This window comes from Mytilus californianus, unplaced genomic scaffold (assembly GCF_021869535.1).
Source record: "Mytilus californianus isolate M0D057914Y unplaced genomic scaffold, xbMytCali1.0.p SCAF_7, whole genome shotgun sequence".
Lineage (NCBI taxonomy): Eukaryota > Metazoa > Mollusca > Bivalvia > Mytilida > Mytilidae > Mytilus > Mytilus californianus.
In genome coordinates this window covers 75,695,374-75,716,804 of record NW_026262723.1, presented here as the reverse complement: position 1 = coordinate 75,716,804, position 21,431 = coordinate 75,695,374, and the positions used below count along the sequence as shown (strand labels likewise).

The following is a 21,431-nucleotide window of genomic DNA, read 5'->3' as shown; positions in this document are numbered from 1 at the left end:
AAAACTGCAATTTTTATACTCTGCATGTAAAATAAATTTATTGGTAGAGGGGCCAGTCTAAATACAGCACAAACAACATTTTCCAAAAGACCAAAAAAGTGAAAAAGTATATTTTAACAAAACGCATTTGACTAACAGGTCGAACAACGGAAAACTAAGATGTAAAAAAAATGTATAGAAATGATACTTATTAAGTGTCTATCGTTTTAATACACATTTTATCAATATAGATAGATTTGTTAATCCGGCTCGCCATACTTTTGCAACATTGACACCGGGCGTTGGCAAGGTTGCGCAAATAAATGCGCAGCATAGTATTTTGTATGCAAATAAGATGTCGTTAACGCCATCTTGATAAGAATTGTTTACTATTATTGAATCGGGGCATATCGACAAAAATAAGTGCCATCTAAGGCACATTTTAACGAAATCACCTCTATAAAGCCCCAGGATGGCTTCGACAGATCCTAAGTTGTCTACAAAGGAAAGAATTGTAAAGGGTAAGTCAATGGCTATCTCCGTTCAATACACAACAATATTTATGTCCGCCATATTGCCTGTCGGCCATGACTGCAAGTGATACTTTTCCGTTTATGGATGGTATCCTTGGCAGTCTTGTATATTTTACATTATATGATAACATATTTTCCATACAAAATCGTGCTTGTATATATTGGTCATCAAGCTTTTCTGCATTTTAAGTGCATGTTGAAATATCTGAATACTTGCGTCTGCAGTGATTCTGCTACCGTTGCTGCATAAATTTAAAGGGAGACATCTTCTTACTCCTATCTTTTTCTACTCATTTAACAGCGACGTACGTTAAGAGACCATTTTCGTGTTTGCCTTTACTATACATTAAATGTTCTGATGTGTTTCAAAACAATATAAGGCCATTCATTGTTGCTATTTATAGATTTTTTTTGTCAGCTGAGGATTGTTTACACTACATCAGTACATGGAAAAGACCTCCTTACTGTCCTAACATTCCTACATCATCAGAATACTTCAGAATTTCAATAAGTTGAAGATGACTATGTCAGTTGTATTAAATCTTTCATTTATCATGTTTGTATTTTTATCTGAATTCCACCACTTTAATTCATTAAATATTCCTGTAAAGATTACAAACTTTGTAACTTTGTTGACCTTTCCATTGACTAATTGTGAAGTGTTCACTGATTTGACAATCTACCAAACATTAAAGGAATGAACCATAATGACCTTTTTTGACTGACAAAACAGTCATCAGATGTGAAATTTTGAATCTGGAACAGTTGACTCCCATTCTTGTTAGCACCCCACACCCCAGGACTGTTTGCCCCGTTTTTAAAGGTTTTGTGTTGAATAAATTTTTTTATTGTTTCAAAAATAAAGTCACATTAAAAGAGCGTTTTTTTGTGAATATTATTTAAATTTGACGTAATGAATATTGTCATGATGATAAAAAAACTAAGTCATTCGTCTCTAAGATTTGTAAAAGAGAGACAGAAAATTCCAAACGGCTATCAAGCTAGCTACTTGTATTTTACTCTTCACCGAACACCTAACAAAAATACCAATTAGCAGAAATCTTAAATAAATCAGAGTTATTAATTAATCATCTAATCACAAAAAAAAAAATTTCATTAAAAAGAAAATCACAAATTTTTATTCCTGAAAATATAATATAATTTTTTGGGATATACATTTAATATTTCAACTGGTATTTGAGTAAAAATAGGGTGCGAACGGACCCTGGGTGTGAATGTGTTTGATACCTGAAATTTTGGTGGTTATGATCGACAAGTCCAACGGTTTTGCATAGTCTGTATGGGATCGATCGGGAGACATAACCGCCTCAGTGGTCTTGTGGTAGCATGTTCGCCTCATGTGCGGGAGATTATGGGTTCCAAACCTGGCCAGGTCAAACCAAAGACTTTAAAATTGGTGTTTGTTACTTCTCCGCTAAGCAAAGACTGGTCGGCTTGGAGTCAGAATAATGGGTCCGGGTAAGGTGACATGTTTTCCTGCGGACTGTTACCTTGTGAAATAGCACATTAAAATCCAGCTCAGTTTATCAGTCTAGTACAAAGCAGGGTTAATATGCATAATAATTTGCTGCTGGACGTTAAGTAGCCATCAATCATCATCATCAAAGAGACAAAGGTATTTTTCATACCGTAGGAACTCGCCTAATAATCGATCCCACTATAAGTCTGTTGCCTTTTTCAGCTCAAAATTCTAAGGATTAAGTCTTGACCCTCGTATAAGTCAAACAAAATTTCTACATTTTTTTTTGCAGCTGAGTTACAGAACGCCGGTAAAACCAATTCAAATCCAGGAATTATATTCATTTTTTGCATCTTATTAAGACTTCCGAAGACTGCCGATGGTCATATAACCCGGTATAAACATAAATATAGATATCAGATGATAGCGAAACGTGCAATTGGATATTTCTAGGTCTGTTTGATTTCATATTATAGGTTAAACAAATATGTTAATCATCGTTTTTAAGTATAAGAAGGAGTTTTTGTGGATCGAATCAGTCAACCACATGGTTTACCCTTTTTTCGCTTTCAATGTTGACATTCTTTTCCTTTTAACCTGTAGACTGCTACGCGTGACTATTGTCGTTCCGATAAAGCAGTCTGCTACTGCTACACTGAACTATTGTCGTTTCCGTATCTCATGATTTGTTTACACAGTTACCATGGAATGGGCGGAGTCAATATTCATGAGATTGCGGCAGTTTAGACTTGTATGGATTCTGATTGGTTAAAATTCAGCGTACTATCGAGTTTCTCTTGACTTTAAATCAGGTATAAGCGATGAAACCGAAAGTGAAAAATTTAGATGAAAAAAGTAACAAAATGGCGGAAATTGTTTGGAGTGATGGCCAACACGTTCAGAAGTATTTCAATGATAACGATGTAACAGCGGCGGCCAATTTTAATGACTTGGACGAGAACAGAAGATATAATAGATGGAAATAGAAACATTCTAGCAAAACTGCAAACAGAAGACTTTTAAAGCGGGAACCACGGGGATTCCCCAGACGATGTTCGAAATGGATGACATGAAACAGGATTTGCGACGTTTATCATTGCCCCTTTCAACTGTGAATCAATATTGATTACTGACATGGATAGATTCAAACATTATGTTTGTCAAGATTATTTATTGACGAAAATTATATCAATGAACTTGTTGTTAAAACATATTTGTACATGGAAGTAAAAGTCGAAAGTCGGATTGAAAATACCGGAAAATAGTTGCATAAAAAAAAACGTTGGTCCGAGAAGAAACTTTTTTCTTTTGATAATCGCAATGGAACTAGTTCTTAAAAGAGATTTTTAACAATATTGGTTCAATTCTGAAGTCATGGATACCTTTGAAAAGTTTTTACATTGATGGATTCGCGTTAATAAAACATGAAAAAAAAAAATTTACCTTTGTTTACCTCTATTTGCACCTGTACAGGTTATAAATGACCAGAGACTCACACAAAAATAAAATAAATAAAAAATACAGAATATAACAATACTTTTTTATACAACTTTTATTGATGAATATTCAATATTTACAAAGATATTGCAATTGTAAGTAAACATGTTTATTTCATCAGTGATTAAAATTTTATTCAGCAATAAACAAAAGTACAATAGAAATGAATGCAGCAGTCTGAGGGTTAATAGCTGAACTCGTCTAGTTCATTTGTAACCCATCTTAAGCTAATGGGTTAAACAGAAAGTCACATGAATACGGTTTCAATGAGGTTGAATTATTCACTTGCAAGTGAATAATTCATCAGCGATGTTTCTTGGCTCCTTTTTCCCCACTATTTTTGGTTTAAGATAATTAATACGCAAGAACATATTCCTATTGCTACCCATGAAGTTCATAAAATTTGTATTAAAATTTATTTTCATATTTCTGACACAAAACTATAACTGAAAATTAAAAGAGCTGTAGATTAAAGTACTATTCTAGATATCAAAGGAGCAGGCACATCAAACGATTTGATTTGGAACCTTTTTCTGTTGTCATCAATAGAAAAAAAAATGTTTTCATAAAATAAAATGTTTTACCTACCTACCCTACCTAATTTTTTTGGAGGTGAAATAGGAAACAAACTATTTATTTTGGCCTAAGGGAAGGGATGAGTTCAACTATTTTTGCCTTCAAACCTCCAAATTGTATGATAAAAAGTTATGTCCAATACAAACTGATTTGATGCATTTTGATATGTTGATGATTTTTAGGTGTTCCTTTTCCACCAAGTCACAGACTGTCAGATAGTGAAGTGTTCGACAGTAAAGATAAACCAAGACCAGATGTTCTCAAACAGCATTTTATTTTGGAAGGAAGATTACAGGAAGAGGTTGCACTTAAATTAATCAACAGAGGAGCTTCCTTGTTGAGGCAGGAAAAAACAATGATAGACATAGAAGCACCAGTCACAGGTAACTACAATTTACATGTGTTTATTTATCATAAGAAGCTTGTTGTTTTCCCAATACTAACATTCAGGGCTAGAAATTAAAAATAAATCCCTCATTGCCCTGCCAAGTTTATTTTTGTAAAATCAGGTCAACTAGCTCAACAAATCCGTCTGGCTGGTCTGCTAGACTAAAGGTTGCCCTTACATTTTCCAGGAACAGATAAGAGATTCCATGTTTTTATGCCCCGCCATAGCGGTGGTGGCATTAAGTTTTACCCTTGTCCGTCGTACCAAAATTGGTTTCCGTTCTCTAACTTGAGTTTGCCTCAACCAAATTTTATGAAACTTATACACAATGCTTATTACCACAAAACACAGATCAAGTGTGAATTTTGGTGGCATCACGTTAACCGTTCTAGAGTTATGCCCCTTTATAAATGGAAAAATTACAAAATTTTTAGTTTCCGTTCTCTAACTTAAGTTTGCCTCAACCAAATGTAATGAAACTTATACACAATGCTTATAACCACAAAACACAGATAAAGTTTGAATTTGGGTAGTGTCACTTTAACCATTATTGAGTTATGCCCCTTTATATATCAAAAGATTACAAAATTTTTAGTTTCCATTCTGTAACTTAAGTTTGCCCCAACCAAACATTATGAAACCTATACACAATATTCATTACCACAAAACTAAGATCAAGTACAAATTTTTTGTTTCCGTTTTCTAACTTTAGTTTGCCTCAACCAAATGTTATGAAACTTATACACTATGCTTATTACTACATAACACTTTTACCATTCTTGAGTTATGTCCCTTTATAACCATAAAAATTGCTGAATTTTTCGTTTCCGTTCTCTAACTTAAGTTTGTCTCAACCAAATGTTATAAAACTTATACACAACCGTTCTAGAGTTATGCGTGTTTACAAATAGAAAAATTGCTGAATTTTTAGTTTCATTTCTCTACTTAAGTTAGCCTCAACCAAATGTTATGAGACTTACACACAATGCTTATTACCACAAAACTCAGATCAAGTTCAAATTTGGGTAGCGTCACTTTTACCGTTTTTATACGACCGCAAAAAAATTTTTGTGGTCGTATATTGGTATGACGTTGGCGTCGTCGTCGTCCGAAGACACATTGGTTTTCGCACTCTAACTTTAGTTTAAGTGAATGGATCTTTATGAAATTTTACCACAAGGTTCAATACCACAAAAAGAAGGTTGGGATTGATTTTGGGGGTTATGGTAATAATTGTAAAAGGAATTAGGGGCCAAAAATAAGCATTTTTGTAACTTCCAGACATAACTTGTGTGTTAGTGTATGGATCTCTCTGACATTGTACCACAAGGTTCCATATCACTAAAGGAATGCTGGGATTGATTTTGGGGGTAATTGCCTCCAAATTTTAGGAATTAGGGGCCAAAAAAGGGGCAAAAAACAAGCATTTTTCTAGTTTCATGACAATAACTTGTGTGTAAGTGTATGGATCTTTCTGAAATTGTACTACAAGGTTCCATATCACAAAGGGAAAGCTGGGTTTGAGTTTGGGGGTAATTGCCCTAAACGTTTAGGAATTTGGGGCCAAAAAGGGGCCAAAAAACACATTTTTTTCTAGTTTCCAGACAATAACTTGTGTTCAAGTGTATGGATCTCTCTGAAATTGTACTGCAAGGTACCATACCACAAAGGGAAGGCTGGGATTGAGTTTGGGGGTGATGAATCATAATGGGGGTTCAAAAAATTTTGGGGGGGATTTATTTTTTTTTTCCTTTTTTTTATTTTTTTCCTTTTTTGTTTCTTTTAAAATTTTCCATTTTAAGTTGGTTATTTCTGATTTATATTTAAAATCAAATAATAATGATATGGTAGGAGATACACACCAAACAGGATGTGTAAATTATTATATAATAAGTATTGTGCAATAGCAAGAAATTTTCAATTGCACAGTATTGCACAATAGCAAGAAATCTTCAATTGCACAGTATTGCGCAATAGCAAGAAATCTTCAATTGCACAGTATTGCGCAATAGCAAGAAATATCCAATAGCACAATATTGCGCAATAGCAAGAAATTGTCAATTGTACAGTATTGCGCAATAGCAAGAAATATTTAATAGCACAGGATTGTGCAAAAGAAGATACTTCCTATAAATTGCTTATTTCTTGACCAATTTCAATGGGGTTTTATTCTTGATTTCATGGGGTTCTTTAATATGCTGAATCTAACCGTGTATTTAGTTTTTGGATTTTGGGCCCTGTTTTTAAATTGGTCCACATTGAGGTCCAAAGGGTCCAAAATTAAACTTTGTTTGATTTCATCAAAAATTGAATTATTGGGGTTCTTTGATATGCCGAATCTAACTGTGTATTTAGATTCTTAAATTTTGGTTCCGTTTTCAAATTGGTCTACATTAAGGTCCAAAGGGTCCAAAATTAAACTTAGTTTGATTTTAACAAAAATTGAATTCTTAGGGTTCTTTGATATGCTGAATCTAAACATGTATTTAGATTTTTGATTATGGGCCCAGTTTTCAAGTTGGTCCAAATCGGGGTCCAAAATTAAACTTTGTTTGATTTCAACAAAAATTGAATATATGGGGTTCTTTGATATGCTGAATCTAACCATGTATTTAGAGTTTTGATTTTTGGGCCCCGTTATCAACTTTGTCCACATTGAGGTCAAAAGGGTCCAAAATTAAACTTTGTTTGATTTCATCAAAAATTGAATTATTGGGGTTCTTTGATATGCCGAATCTAACCGTGTATTTAGATTCTTAATTTTTGGTTAAGTTTTCAAATTGGTCTACATTAAGGTCCAAAGGGTCCAAAATTAAACTTAGTTTGATTTTAACAAAAATTGAATTCTTAGGGTTCTTTGAAAAGCTGAATCTAAACATGTATTTAGATTTTTGATTATGGGCCCAGTTTTCAAGTTGGTCCAAATCGGGGTCCAAAATTTAACTTTGTTTGATTTCAACAAAAATTGAATATATGGGGTTCTTTGATATGCTGAATCTAACCATGTATTTAGATTTTTGATTTTTGGGCCCCGTTATCAACTTTGTCCACATTGAGGTCAAAAGGGTCCAAAATTAAACTTTGTTTGATTTCATCAAAAATTGAATTCTTGGGGTTCTTTGATATGCTGAATCTAACCATGTATTTAGATTTTGGATATTGGACCATAATAGGTGAATGTCCAATTTAAAATTTTTAAGTTCTTAGACCACATTCAATCTGTGTTAGAAACCTATGCTGTGTCAAATATTTAATCACAATCCAAATCCAAAGCTGTATCAAGCTTGAATGTTGTGTCCATACTTCCCCCAACTGTTCAGGGTTCGACCTCTGCGGTCGTATCAAGCTGTGCCCTGCGGAGCATTTTATTCAGTTATGTCCCTTTATAACTATATGATATGCAAGCGGGGGCATCGTCTGAGTCCACATTTATTTTGTTTGTGTTCTACAATGCCACAGTCACTGAGTGTAGTTGATGTTCTGACTTAAATTGTTAAATTGACAGTGCATCATTCGAAGTATGCAACAACATGTACTAATTCAAACAATGTGGTTCTGACAATTTTTGGATTAAAACCTTTATTACTTCCTTGTGTAATTTTTTTTTAACAAATCATATTTTAGAATGTATTTCTGATATTCTAAATTTTATTGACGATTGATTTGAAGGAAACTGCTTAAATTTAAGAAAATAACTTTAAAATGACTGATTAATAGTTTACCTGTCGCCTGAACAGGTAAATTTAGCTGTCGGACAACTAATTAACCTTGATTGTAGTGAGGGGATATTAAAGTAAGGTTTGTTTTGATAGTACTTTAGGAAAAATTATCAGCAGGATAAGATTACAAATATGTTAACCTGACTGAAATTTTCAGTTAAAAAAGTTTACTCTTAATAGAGTTTTTCCCCTTTAATAATGATTTTTACTGAAAAGTGGCCATTGTTGAAGATGCAAGTGAGCGACACAGGCTCTTAAGAGCCTTTACTTTTACTTGTATTGACATTACATTGACTGTGGTGACATTCCACTCTTACTCAAAGGGAAAATCTCCTCAGGTCTATTTTATTTTTCACCACCTCTTTCAACTAAATATATTTTTGCGGCTTTCAATTTTTTTTTCTCAACTTATTTTCCTCTTTGGGAACAAAATAAATTTCAATTTGCAGCGTTGACGTTACATGTACATTACATGATTAGTCCATAAACTATATATATATAGATAAATGAACCCTCAATTAGAATAGTTTATGTCTCGCCCTTGGTGGAGTCAAAAAGCCAGCCATTGATATGCTGTTTTTGGCGGTGTCATGGTCAATTGACTTTGAAAATTTTGTTTAGTTTACATGTATTAGTTTGTGATAAGGTCAGTTTATGGGGAACCACTAGTGGTAGGTTAATGATATTTGATATATGCATATGTATTAGCATTGGCACATCTCATTTAAATGGAGATTTTTTAGCCCTGTACCGTCAGTCATGGTTCATGGACTTTGAATATTTTACTTAACTTACATGTTAAAGTATTGCTATTTTAATTTCAACATTTGCATTTTACTATCAAAATAACAAAAAGGTGAGACATATCTCTGTGTTCACAGTTATTTAATTAAATTTCTATATACTGTAAGCAAATTACATTACAAAGGCAATAAAACTTTTTGGCTGCCCTAGGCCTTATTTTGTGGAATTTCAGAGTGCTAATAATTATATTTGTATCCAAAACTTCATTAAGTCTGGATTCTTCTTTAATCAGGTTATTGGATATTACTGTCTAGTTGAATGGCTCTGAAAAAAAAAGATCAGAGAATTTTTTTTTTGCTTTTGTACATGCAGGTGTCTCTTTTCTCTCCAAAAAACATATTTTTTGCCCAATATATATTTAGAGTGGAAGTTAAAACTTAAAAAATGAGTTTAAACATGTTGCCAAACTGTTATGAAGTACCAGCTTTAAACAATTATAAACAATTTATTATAGTTGTAAAACAGATCTTTTAAGTGACACATTTGACCACAAAATTTGTTTAAACCATACAATTAACACCTTTTTATAATCAGCTGATTATTGATTTTCTGTCAGAATCATAATGCATGAGGAGTTCAAGGTAAAATTTAAAGGTTGAGTATTGACTGTTGAGAGAAAATGTCAAAGAATTTGCTAAAAATTTGATTGAAGATGTCCAGTTCTTTTGCAATAGTTTTTTGCCAATAGTTGTGTTTTCGACACCATTTGATTTTTTTTTACAAAATTAGATAATGGTGACACCCAGCTTCCACATATCACTATAAATAAAAGTAATTTGTCATTTGAGCCTTTAAATATAAAAAATTAAAGGAGTTTAAAGTCATCAGTTTTAAAAGTAGAAATGTTAACGTTCTTACAAAAAATTTCAGACCTGCAATACTTCAAAAATTGCATTCTTTAATTAGAATAGCACATGTCTTTAGGATTGGGAATGTGAATTCTAAAATGGTTTTCATAGTTCAAAGGTCAGCTTGAGCTAATACATGTAGGAATTAACCAAAAGTAAGCTAAGTAATGTTACCATTTATGAATATAAATATCTCACAGTATGTTAAAGACATTGTTTTTCCTTATTTCTTTAAAGATTAATGTAAGGGAACTGAAAGGTTCACATTTATATAACATCATGTAATAATACAATATACATATCTATTGTATTTAAATCATGTTTTTATATGATGTTTGTTAGCACTACCTGCAATAGATGATAGGTGAATAACATTTTGCAAGTGGTTGGAAGTTATTGATAAGCCAAATTCTGTCTGATGGTAATTAAGTGAAAATCAATCTGATTATGACCTTGGTATCAGAAAATCATTGACAGCACACATCTATGAAGTGTGCAGTATTCTTGCTCTAACAGATAGTTGGAATTGATACTGACAACATACTTGTTACTGTAATAGAAGTGTGATTACTTTAGCAGACATCTTCACTATGCCCCACTGAACTAACTTGGGATGCCAATCAAAAATAACCTTGCATTGATAGATTTAGTGGAAAACTAGTATGACCAAAATTTTTCTTGATAGTAGTTTTTTTTCTCTTTTGAAAACATTTGGCAAAAAGGTTTATACAAAGTTATTCAAATGTAGCAAATAAGGGCATTTGAATTATTTACCCAAGTAGCTTAGCTAAAAAAGAAGGCTTTATTGCTTTGCATGTACAAAATGAAAACAGTTGAGAGGAGATTATGGCATAGTGACAAGAAATGCATAACTTTGTTAATGTGCTTACTTCTGATGAAGATGAATGTAATTGTTTTAATACCTCATTAGCACATTTTACAGATTGAAGTAATATGCTTGTGTTTGTTTGAGAACATCTCTATTTACAAATCGTGTGTATCCAAAGAGAAAATAATCTGAATTTAATTTTCTTTCTATTTATCCTAATTTATCAACCAGAAAAAAGCATAGAATTTTTATGCCCCACCTACGATAGTAGAGGGGCATTATATGATTCGGTCTGTGCATCCGTTTGTCCGTCTGTCTGTCCCGCTTCAGGTTAAAGTTTTTGGTCAAGGTAGTTTTTGATGAAGTTGAAGTCCAATCAACTTGAAACTTAGTACACATGTTCCCTATATGATCTTTCTAATTTTAATGCCAAATTAGAGTTTTGACCCCAATTTCACGGTCCACTGAACATAGAAAATGATAGTGGGAGTGGGGCATCGTGTTCTATGGACACATCCTTGTTTTACAGATAAGATAAGATGAGATACATGTAAGATAAGAATTTTATTAGTTTAAAATCCAAACAATACTATATAGCTATGAATAGAATTGTTACTAAATAAACAAACCAATACAAAACCAAAACAAAACAAAACAAACAAACAGACAGACAGGCATATTAATGACAAAACTATAGACATTAAACAATACAAACATGTAGCATTGAAAAAAAATAGTATAAAGATTATTAATATTAAGTAAAATACTATTTTTGACAGCATGACTCCTCTATAAAATTATCAATTCAAATATTATGATTATATATAACATTATAAGTTAAGCCACCAATCACACACAGTTCATATATTGACATTATAATTGTTTCTCTCATTATACATTTCACTTATATTCCTAACAATAAGTAAAATATCACATTCTTCACAAGAAAATATAAAATCAAATTTGTTTTCTTTACTCATTGAATTAAAACTGGGGACAATACTAGAAATTTCATGAAACATTTTGATCCTAGTTTTATTAATTTTTATACATGTTATGATAAAATGGTATTCATCTTCCACCTCTTATGGCATAAAGGACATATTCTATTTTCCAAGGCTGTTTTGTTGTATCTACTGCGTTCAACAGCCAGCATACTATTACTTATTCTTATTTTGGCATAATTTTTTGTAATATTTTTATCTAAATTCAATAAAAGGTACTTTTAAAAGGTACTTTTCTAGTTCATACTTTACTTTAAATTTCTGTAGGTTCTTAGTTTATTTCCAGTTATTGAATTATCATCATTAAAGGCACATTTTTTCCAAAATATAATGTAATTTTCATTGAGCTTCTTCACGAGGGCTGAAAGTAGTCAAAAAGAGTGAAATAGTAGTGCTATTTCATAAATAAAAAGTGACATTAATGACTGCAATGCTTTGACCTTTTCTCATGGGAAGGTAAATTAAATATTTACAATGTACATTTAATGCAAGGACAGAAATAGGCCTTTTCATATTTTATGTGTACATGCATTTCTGACTTCTTTTTTTTTGTCTTTTTTTGTTTGTTTGAAATTTGTCTTGTAAGGTATAATAAACAATTAATAGCTGGTAATGAGAGTAATGGCAAGTTTTTTTACCCATCAATACCAATATCCATGGCTTTGCCTCAAGCAATAGCTGGTGTCTCATGGATGACAAACTTTCTGATACCCTAATAACCAGTCACTAAGTATGTACTTTTTAGTGTAAAAAATTGTTCTATAGTTCAAAACAAGAGTTTTGAATTCAATTCATTAAATTGAATAAGACAGTCAGACCTGAAAGTTAAAAAAACAATGGTCAAATTAGATAATTTAGCATATAAAACCGACCAAAAACTGAAAGTGAACGTGTGTGCTGCGGAGGCGTAATCAGTTTATGCTATTCATAAAACATCTCCTTATTTATGATAACTAATGTTAGTTTCACCTTTGTCTTGAACTCAAAACTTAGGCATTAGCTAGCTGTGTCAGCAAGTTATATTTTTGTATTCTGTCTGTTAAATCTTATAGTAATTACCATTAATGGTAAGTCAATGAACCATTAAGACTGAAATTGTGAATTGTGTTACTATTTAATTTAACTGATATAATAATGTATGTGTATATAAATATTCTTTCTACCTTTTAGTTTGTGGTGATATACATGGTCAGTTTTATGACTTGATGAAACTTTTTGAAGTGGGTGGTCCTCCTGCTACAACTCGCTACCTCTTCCTGGGAGATTATGTAGACAGAGGCTATTTTAGTATAGAGGTAAGTAAAAGGACAATGAACAAGTGAAAAGTGAAACATTTATATATGTTTGTGTTCTCCTAATCAGTATGAGAATGAAATCCTCATGAATAGTGAATAGTATGCTTTTATTAAAGTACCAACAATAAAATGTTGTGTTACAGGTTTAAAGTTTTGTCTCCTCATGTTGATACTGTGTTTCATTTGATCAAATAGTTAAGATGCATTTCACTGGGAGTGTCCAATGAACTAGAATCTACTAGAAATAATAAAGTAGTTCAATACTACTCAGAACATGTAAAATTGTGTATTCCCAATCACATCTGATTATTAAATTGTTCAAATGTGAAAATCTACAGTTTATGATCAAACATTCATCCTAATCACACAAAGGTTCTGAAATTTAAACCTCAAAGTCTACTCTTGAGACCATAACAATGTATTGTAAGTAATGGAGGAGAATGAAAATGATACATAGAAAACAGGATGAAGTACTAACATTAACAATAACATTAAACATACTTTAAGCCAATTTTTTGGTCATCTAGTTTGCATAAAGTCTTGTTTCTTTGACATTTTTATGCCCCCGCCGTAGCCGAGGGGGCATTAAGTTTTTCCCTTGTCCGTCTGTCCGTACGTCCCAAATGGTTTCTGTTCTCTAACTTCAGTTTGCCTCAACCAAATTTTATGAAACTTATACACAATGCTTATTACCACAAAACACAGATCAAGTTTGAATTTTGGTGGCGTCACTTTAACTGTTCTAGAGTTATGCCTCTTTACAAATAGAAAAATTGCTGAATTTTTTCGTTTCCGTTCCCTAACTTTAGTTTGCCTCAATCAAATGTAATGAAACTTATACACAATGCTTATAACCACAAATTACAGATCAATTTTGAATTTTGGTGGTGTCACTTTAACCATTCTAGAGTTATGCCCCTTTACAAACGGAAAAATTGCTGAAGTCTTTGTTTCCAATCTCTTAAGTTTGCCTCAACCAAATTTTAAGAAACTTGTACACAATACTTATTACTACAAAACTCAGATCAAGTACAAATTTTAGTAGTGTCACTTTTACTGTTCTTCAGTTATGTCCCTTTATAACTTAATATGATATGCAAGCTGGGGCATCATCTGTGTCCCATGGACACAGTCCTCATTTCTACTCGTCGCGTGACTTTTTGAGAGATACCAAGTGACAAAAGAAAGGAACATTTTTCTTTAAATTAAATTTTCTAAAAACTTCAATCAATTATCTGTCAGATGAGTTTAAATTGGCCTGTTAAAATTTCCAATTTGATTGAAATTGGACAGCATTTATTCGGATAGAAAACTTCAGAAGTCCTTGAATGTTAAAGGTTTTCACCATTGATAAATGTTGTACTAAATTTTATTTACATCCATGCATCTTGGTAACCGTCTTTGTATTCAGTCTTTCCTTTTCCATGCTTAGTTTTCTGATTTAGTGTGCTAATGAAGAATAAGATACAAAACTGACATTTGAAATGCTATTGTAAAGAGGAAATATTACTTAAGGCAGACTATGTATAAATTTTGTTGTATTTATAGCATCTGAATAGAAAGAAGATTCCAAAAATATTGTGCTTTGGTCATGCTACAAGGAGTAAATAGTTACTAAGTGGTTCAGTGTTAAAGTTCTCATTAGTTCATATTCAGTACATTAAGTGATGTCCTATCCTATATACATGTATTGATGTGGCAGTCCATCAAATCACTGTTTTTGATCCTGCTGCAAAGCGTGCAAGAGGTGTCTATTTTTTAACAGGTTTTTATTTCTTAACATTGATTGCTTTCAAGGTCTTTTACCATGGCTAATAATATCTAATGGTAGAGAACTAGCTGTGAAAAAGCAACTGAAAATTCCATTAATCATCCCGGCTGAATTTGATTAAAAGATTTTATAAATTCTGGGGGAAAATATGCTAACATGAATTAAAAGTGAAAAAGATGTAAATGTCATGATCATAAAATTTCTGGTAGTAAGTTGAAAAAAATCAATAATTTGAAGGCAGTCTCCCACTATGTTGTCAGGAAGATGCAAATGGTTTGATCTAATTGGCTAATCAAGTTGTCAAATCTGATTTCATTCAAAGCTTTGACATGTTGCTGTTCACTTGTGGGTTTTTCTTTGTATATATATATATAGTAAACTGATAACATTGTAATTTTCATAAAATTTACAAGATTCTACCTAAATGCCTAATGATTCTTTTTATTTGGTGTTGACCACAGAACATTGGGCTGTATGGACACATAATGGCACTGGGATCACTTGTTGTCTTGCATAGTCCTCTTTGTCTGTAATGTTGGCGTCAAATTTTGTTAATATGCAACAACTTGAAAACAGCTTGACAGTCCAACCAATTACATACAGATTTTTCTACTGGACAATAATTGTCAATGTATAATATCCTCTTCATTTGAACTCTTGTGGATAGTGGTCTCATTGGAAATCTTATCACATCTCCTTATTTTTATATGAAGTTCTGAACCTGCTTTTTTAATTTTTAGCTCACCTGGCCCAAGGGGCCAAGTGAGCTTTTCTCATCACTTGGCGTCCGTCGTCGTTAACTTTTACAAAAATCTTCTCCTCTGAAACTACTTGGCCAAATTAAACCAAACTTGGCCACAATCATCATTGGGGTATCTAGTTTAAAAAATGTGTCCGGTGACCCGGCGAAACAACCAAGATGGCTGCCATGGCTAAAAATAGAACATAGGGGTAAAATGTAGATTTTGGCTTATATCTCTGAAACCAAAGCATTTAGAGCAAATCTGACATGAGTAAAACTGATTATCAGGTCAAGATCTATCTGCCCTGAAATTTTCAGACCAATCAGGCAACACGTTGTTGGGTTGCTGCCCCTGAATTGGTAATTTTAAGAAAATTTTGCAGCTTTTGGTTATTATCTTGAATATTATTATAGATAGAGATCAACTGTAAACAGCAATAATGTACAGCAAAGGAGTTATTGCCCTTTATAGTCAATTTTTTACAATTTTTTCATAAATTTTGTAAATTTTTGTAAATTTTTTACAAAATATTTTCCACTGTAACTACTGGGCCAAGTTCATTATAGATAGAGATAATTGTAAGCAGCAAGAATGTTCAGTAAAGTAAGATCTACAAACACATCACCATCACCAAAACACAATTTTGTCATGAATCCATCTTTGTCCTTTGTTTAATATGCACATATACCAAGGTGAGCGACACAGGCTCTTTAGAGCCTCTAGTTTATTTCCTCACCTTTCCCTTGGTTTGTTTTCAAGGGGTATTTAATGTTATCCATCAAATTCAGAGAATTTTTTTATTTATTCTTACTAGAGAATGCTCAGCTATATTGTCGTTTTGGATTGGTGACAGTAAGCTCCCTTTCTAGTTTGATAATTTATATTAAGTTTTTTTTTCTGTACAATTTTTCACATGTTCAGAATAAATGCCTTTTAAAGTATTGCATTTGATACTTGCATTAACTTTAAAATGTAGACGTATGGTGTATCTTTAGCTCCTAGTGCAGCCGTTTATTATTTTTTTAAGATCTGTTGAAAGCTACAGTTGAATCTAAATAATGAACATGAAATAGACTGCCTTTAATACAGTTAAGCATAACTGACCAGTTTCATAATGATCATTGATGTGGAAATCTAATAAATACTGTCAAATCCTGTCATTGATATCAAATCTTATCGTATGAAATGATAAAGGCAAATTTTATTTAGTTCCATGATTTACACATTTTTCATTGAGGGGCATAAAGGGGGGTATCTGCACGGAAGTACACAAAATAAAATTGCCATTTCACGATGATTGAACAATTAAAAATTTCTTGCACGTTGATCTTTTAACGGATTTCATGAAACACGGTGAATAACGAACCTTTTTCACAGCTGCACGAAAATAACCCTTTACCATCCTCTTCATTAAAAACGACATGAAATGTGGGATAAACCAGAAGATTTGAGCATGTTTGTCAAGTGATGCTGATCTGTAATACGGTTACCAATATGAATATATTTACTGTGGCTGAAATTGAAAAATTGAAACCTGCATGAGATCTTTTTAAACAAATTTCACCTGATTTATATTTTCAGTGTGTATTGTATTTATGGGCTTTAAAGATCTTATATCCAAGCACATTTTTTCTGCTACGAGGAAATCATGAATGTAGGCACCTTACAGAATACTTCACATTTAAACAAGAATGTAAGTATGTACAGAAAAATGTTAGATTCATTCTAAATGTTTATCATAATACATTAGTATACATAATATTCATCTTGTGACAAATCAAATCGAATCATTTATCAACATGTATTTTAGTGAACTAATCAGGGTTCATATCACAAAGTTTTCTAGAGTATTGCATCAGTATAATACATTCCATGTTCTACTGGAAATGTAGACATTAGTTGTTAGCCAAAACTTTATGTGGAATATATATATTATTTAAGATTACAGATACACAAGTTGGCTATTATTCATTATCAAAAATCTTTCCTAAAACCACTGTGACAGCTGAAGTCAAATTTAGTCTGCAATTTTCTAAGGGAGTTAACTTTAATGTTATATCTGATGACCCTGTCAGCAATCCCACATGACTGCCATGGCTAAAAATAGCATGTATGCTAAGTAATTACATAATAAAAAAAATCTGATATAACTTGTGCATCAGACTTCGTGGAAATTATATCTTTGTGCCCCTGTTTATGAGTTATTCTTTGTGAACCTACCCACCTACAGACATGGCCTGAGAGAATAATCCTGTATTTTACATAAATGAATAAAAACATGACCCTGTTACCGGAGAAAAATATGTGATTGGTTTGCTTTAATTTAATTCACTAGAAAAGATGTATATATATTTGACAAAAAGAAATTTTATTCTGAAACAAAAATTCTGATTGGGAAAAAAAGTGAATAATGAATATCAAAGTTGGATATATTAGCCAGATAAGCAATTCAGGCTTTTGTGAGCCTCCTGTTGAAAATTTACTCATTTTCAATATGTGATTTTTCTGCAAAGTAAATTAAACATATTTCTTTGCATTAACAGTTGTATTGTTTACAGGAGTGAGATCATATTGCAGATTCAGCTAATCACATCACAGTGTAAAAATACATAGCTTTATTGAATTGATCAAGTGGATCTGAACTGGTTATAATTATAAGTGTTGACAATTGATGATCAGACATGACCTGTCTATATTTGATACATATTGATATAGTATCATAAAGAATTTAGTTTTACACTGTACAGCAAAACAAACATGTATTGATTTTGTCTCTCTGTTTAAATGTCAATTGTTCCAGGTGAAAAGAGTATTAATTACAACCACACACAAAATATATGTTATATGGAAGGTGTTAATAGATCTATTGATAATGCTGCATTCATTATATTGCAATAGGACTTCCATTGTTGATAACTTGTATAGAACTGGTCATGAAAAGCTACATACATAGGAATGTTTCAGGATAAGACATATAACTTGTAAACCTTCCAATTGTTCATATCAATGTCCCCAGCAGTATTGTGATTGAGAGAAATAGTTATGGAAGTAATCTGTCTGATTATCTATATGCTGGTTCAATTGTAAACATGTTTCTTTGGGAGGTTTCTTTTCATTACTTAATTGTTGTATATGTTTTATAGTAATTCATGTTGATTTGTCATTTATTCACCTTATCAGAATTTTATTTCAGCTTTAGACATAGGACTTGTTTTTTTAAAGGCAGTGCTTTAATGCCTTTCTAGTTGCCGGGTTAATCCTTCCTTCCGCGATATCCAACTTATCTACGTGGGGGGTCATTAGACTCTAAGTAGATCCGGAAATGTTGAATTCTCTCCTCTTCTTATTGCGATATAAAATGTTTTTTGTTTCATTTCATTTACATTGGGAAATAGAGAAACGATCATTGTGTTTTGTTAGTTTTAAAAACTTTTGATATATTAGTATTTTGCATTATAAGCAGTCAACCGATTGACAAACTAGAATTATTTGAATTCCGTGTGGAAAGAGCTCGGGTTAATTTCGAGTGTTATCTGCAATCTAGATGTTTATAAATCATTTCAGTCGTTGATATAATAATTAAAGGTCGACTGAACATGAATTATATTATACAATTTAAAAGCGCATTTCTGTTTATGCACGTGAACCCGTCTAACGTTATTTTCGCAGTTTATATAAAGTAGCAAATTATCGTTCCTGAATAGGTGGCGCCGTGGTAGCGGATCCTGTTCCTCTTCTTCCGGTTTCTGCACTGTGCAACTATTTCAGTTATATTTTTAATTAACGATGCCAAGTACTTGTTGTTGTGTACCTGGATGTCATTTAAGAGGAGGACATGCATTTCCAAATGACTTAAAAAGAAGGAAAAGTTGGATCAACGCCATGGCCCATACGCAGATTGGACGAGAACACGATGATATCATGGAGTCCATCTCAATCAGCTGTTGTTTGCAAGGCACGTTTTACTGAAAAATACTACGTGCAGGAAACTATTCATGGTAAAACTCTATTTTATTTGTGAAATATATAGTTATATATGTAATCGCCATGCGAATAAACCAAAGTCTGTTTACAACCGCAATTATCGTTTTAGAATAAAAGGGGTGGTAATTCAAGACGTCATAATTTTTTGGATTACGATTCAATGTGATCTGTTTGAGATTTTTTGGTGATTGCTACAATTATAATGATTTCTTACAAGAGGTATATCATACTGAGAATTATTTTAGCAGTAATTATGCTAATGTAGTAATGACAGGAATGCATAAGCTATGCCTCATAGTCATAGACTTTCTTGAAAAATATCAATGACAATGTTAACAGGAACAAAACAATGACATGCTCTCATCTATATTATAGTTATTTAGGTACAAACAATGTACGTTTGTTGCATAAGTCTCTCATTGTTTGTCCTTTGGATTTACATAACATACATTGAATCAGGCAAACATAGTTTTATCCAGATTGTAATGAATAAATCTAGTTAATATTTCGCCAGGTAGTACAAAGTATACATTGCTAATGGAAGTTCATTTAATTATAAAAAAATTAATGTTTTATAACCTTTTTCAGGGCGCAAACCCACCATACAGAGACTTAAGTCTACTGCAATTCCCAGCCTATTTTCCTGGACCAAGCAAGAGACTGAATCGTCCGCAAAAAGAAAAATCAGGGCAGTTTCCTGTGAAAACAAAAGAACTAAACTTGATGAATATTGTAGTAGAAATCTAGAGGAAAGTTTTGATTGTAAAGTTGGTTTTCCTGAAGAAGTCATTCATACTGCAGAAAGGATTTATGACTGTCCACCACCAACTGCCGAGCTAATGTTGAGCTTCACAGATGGAATTACGCAAACACCATCAATGCCTATGTTTTTAACAGAATTTTGAAATGAAGACACGTGACACAGCCATGCATTTTTATACCGGTTTAGAGTTGTATACTAAATTTTTATTTGTTTTGACCACACTTGGTCCAGCAGCACATTGTTTGAGATACATATATTTTCAAATTGATAGGGTGTCAGTTGAAAATCAGTTTTTTTATGACTTTGATGAAATTGAGGCATCATACAACCAACTTTGAACTGTCTAGATTCTAGATTGAATCTAGTGTTAAGAATATTGTGTATACATGGATTGTTTTTATGTCTAAACAGTGGTGTGAGGCTAACACTTGGCCATCTAGTGGTTTAGTCAGGTATTTTTCACCATCCAACTTCAAATTAAAGTTTCCTACGACTTGGATTATTATTGACAGCACAGAATATCCCGTGATAAAACCTAAAGCTCCTAGAGCTCAGGCAACCTTTTCATCAAATAATAACAGAAACACTGAAAATTCTTGAATGTTCGACACCTGGTGGTTTAGTCAACTATGTCTCTATGTCACATAGAGCGAATTATTGGACTTGGCAAAACATACAAAATTCTAATAAATCCTATGAATGGAACTGAAACAAAACTTTCATCTGAAATAACATTTAGTTGTTTTATGTTGTGTAATTTGGACTTGGCAAAACATACAAAATTCTAATAAATCCTATGAATGGAACTGAAACAAAACTTTCATCTGAAATAACATTTAGTTGTTTTATGTTGTGTAATTTTAGAACTTGTATTGTGCCAAAGGATGCATAAATAAAAGTGACGCAATGAATTTTGTTCTGATATATATATATTTACAATTACATGCACATGTAAATTGTAATGCATATAAAAATAAGGAGATGTGGTATGATATTCAGTGAGTTTATCAAACTAAAGTGCAAAAGAAATGGGTTTAAGCAGTTACAGGTGTTACTGTCACCGTACAATCTCGAACAATGAGAAAAACTCGTACCCTGTAAAAAATTTCAGAGATCTTACAACTAAGTTTTGTTGTCTCACCTTGACTTTGGTGAATTTTTTTATATCTGTTGATGTAAATATAAAAAAGAAGATGTGGTATGATTGCCAATGAGACA

At 32.3% G+C, this 21,431-nt stretch overlaps 2 protein-coding genes across 11 annotated transcripts in view; both read left to right on the top strand.

Moving 5' to 3' along the window:
- Nucleotides 1–312: 312 nt before the first annotated feature.
- Nucleotides 313–21,431, top strand: part of LOC127708485 (protein phosphatase 3 catalytic subunit alpha-like) — a 49,800-nt gene continuing 28,681 nt past the window's right edge. For all 10 annotated transcript variants that reach the window (XM_052213371.1, XM_052213372.1, XM_052213362.1 and 7 more), the window contains exons 1-4: nucleotides 313–500; nucleotides 4,248–4,448; nucleotides 12,828–12,952; nucleotides 17,048–17,159. In XM_052213371.1, coding sequence (XP_052069331.1) covers nucleotides 452–500; nucleotides 4,248–4,448; nucleotides 12,828–12,952; nucleotides 17,048–17,159 — 487 coding nt within the window. In that variant the 5' untranslated portion in view covers nucleotides 313–451. The remainder of the gene's footprint in view (nucleotides 501–4,247; nucleotides 4,449–12,827; nucleotides 12,953–17,047; nucleotides 17,160–21,431) is intronic.
- On the top strand, nucleotides 19,149–21,124 carry LOC127708500 (uncharacterized). The gene is made up of 2 exons (XM_052213391.1): nucleotides 19,149–19,464; nucleotides 20,039–21,124. The coding sequence occupies exons 1-2, from the start codon at nucleotides 19,380–19,382 to the stop codon at nucleotides 20,353–20,355; spliced, it is 402 nt and encodes a 133-aa protein (XP_052069351.1). The 5' UTR covers nucleotides 19,149–19,379; the 3' UTR covers nucleotides 20,356–21,124.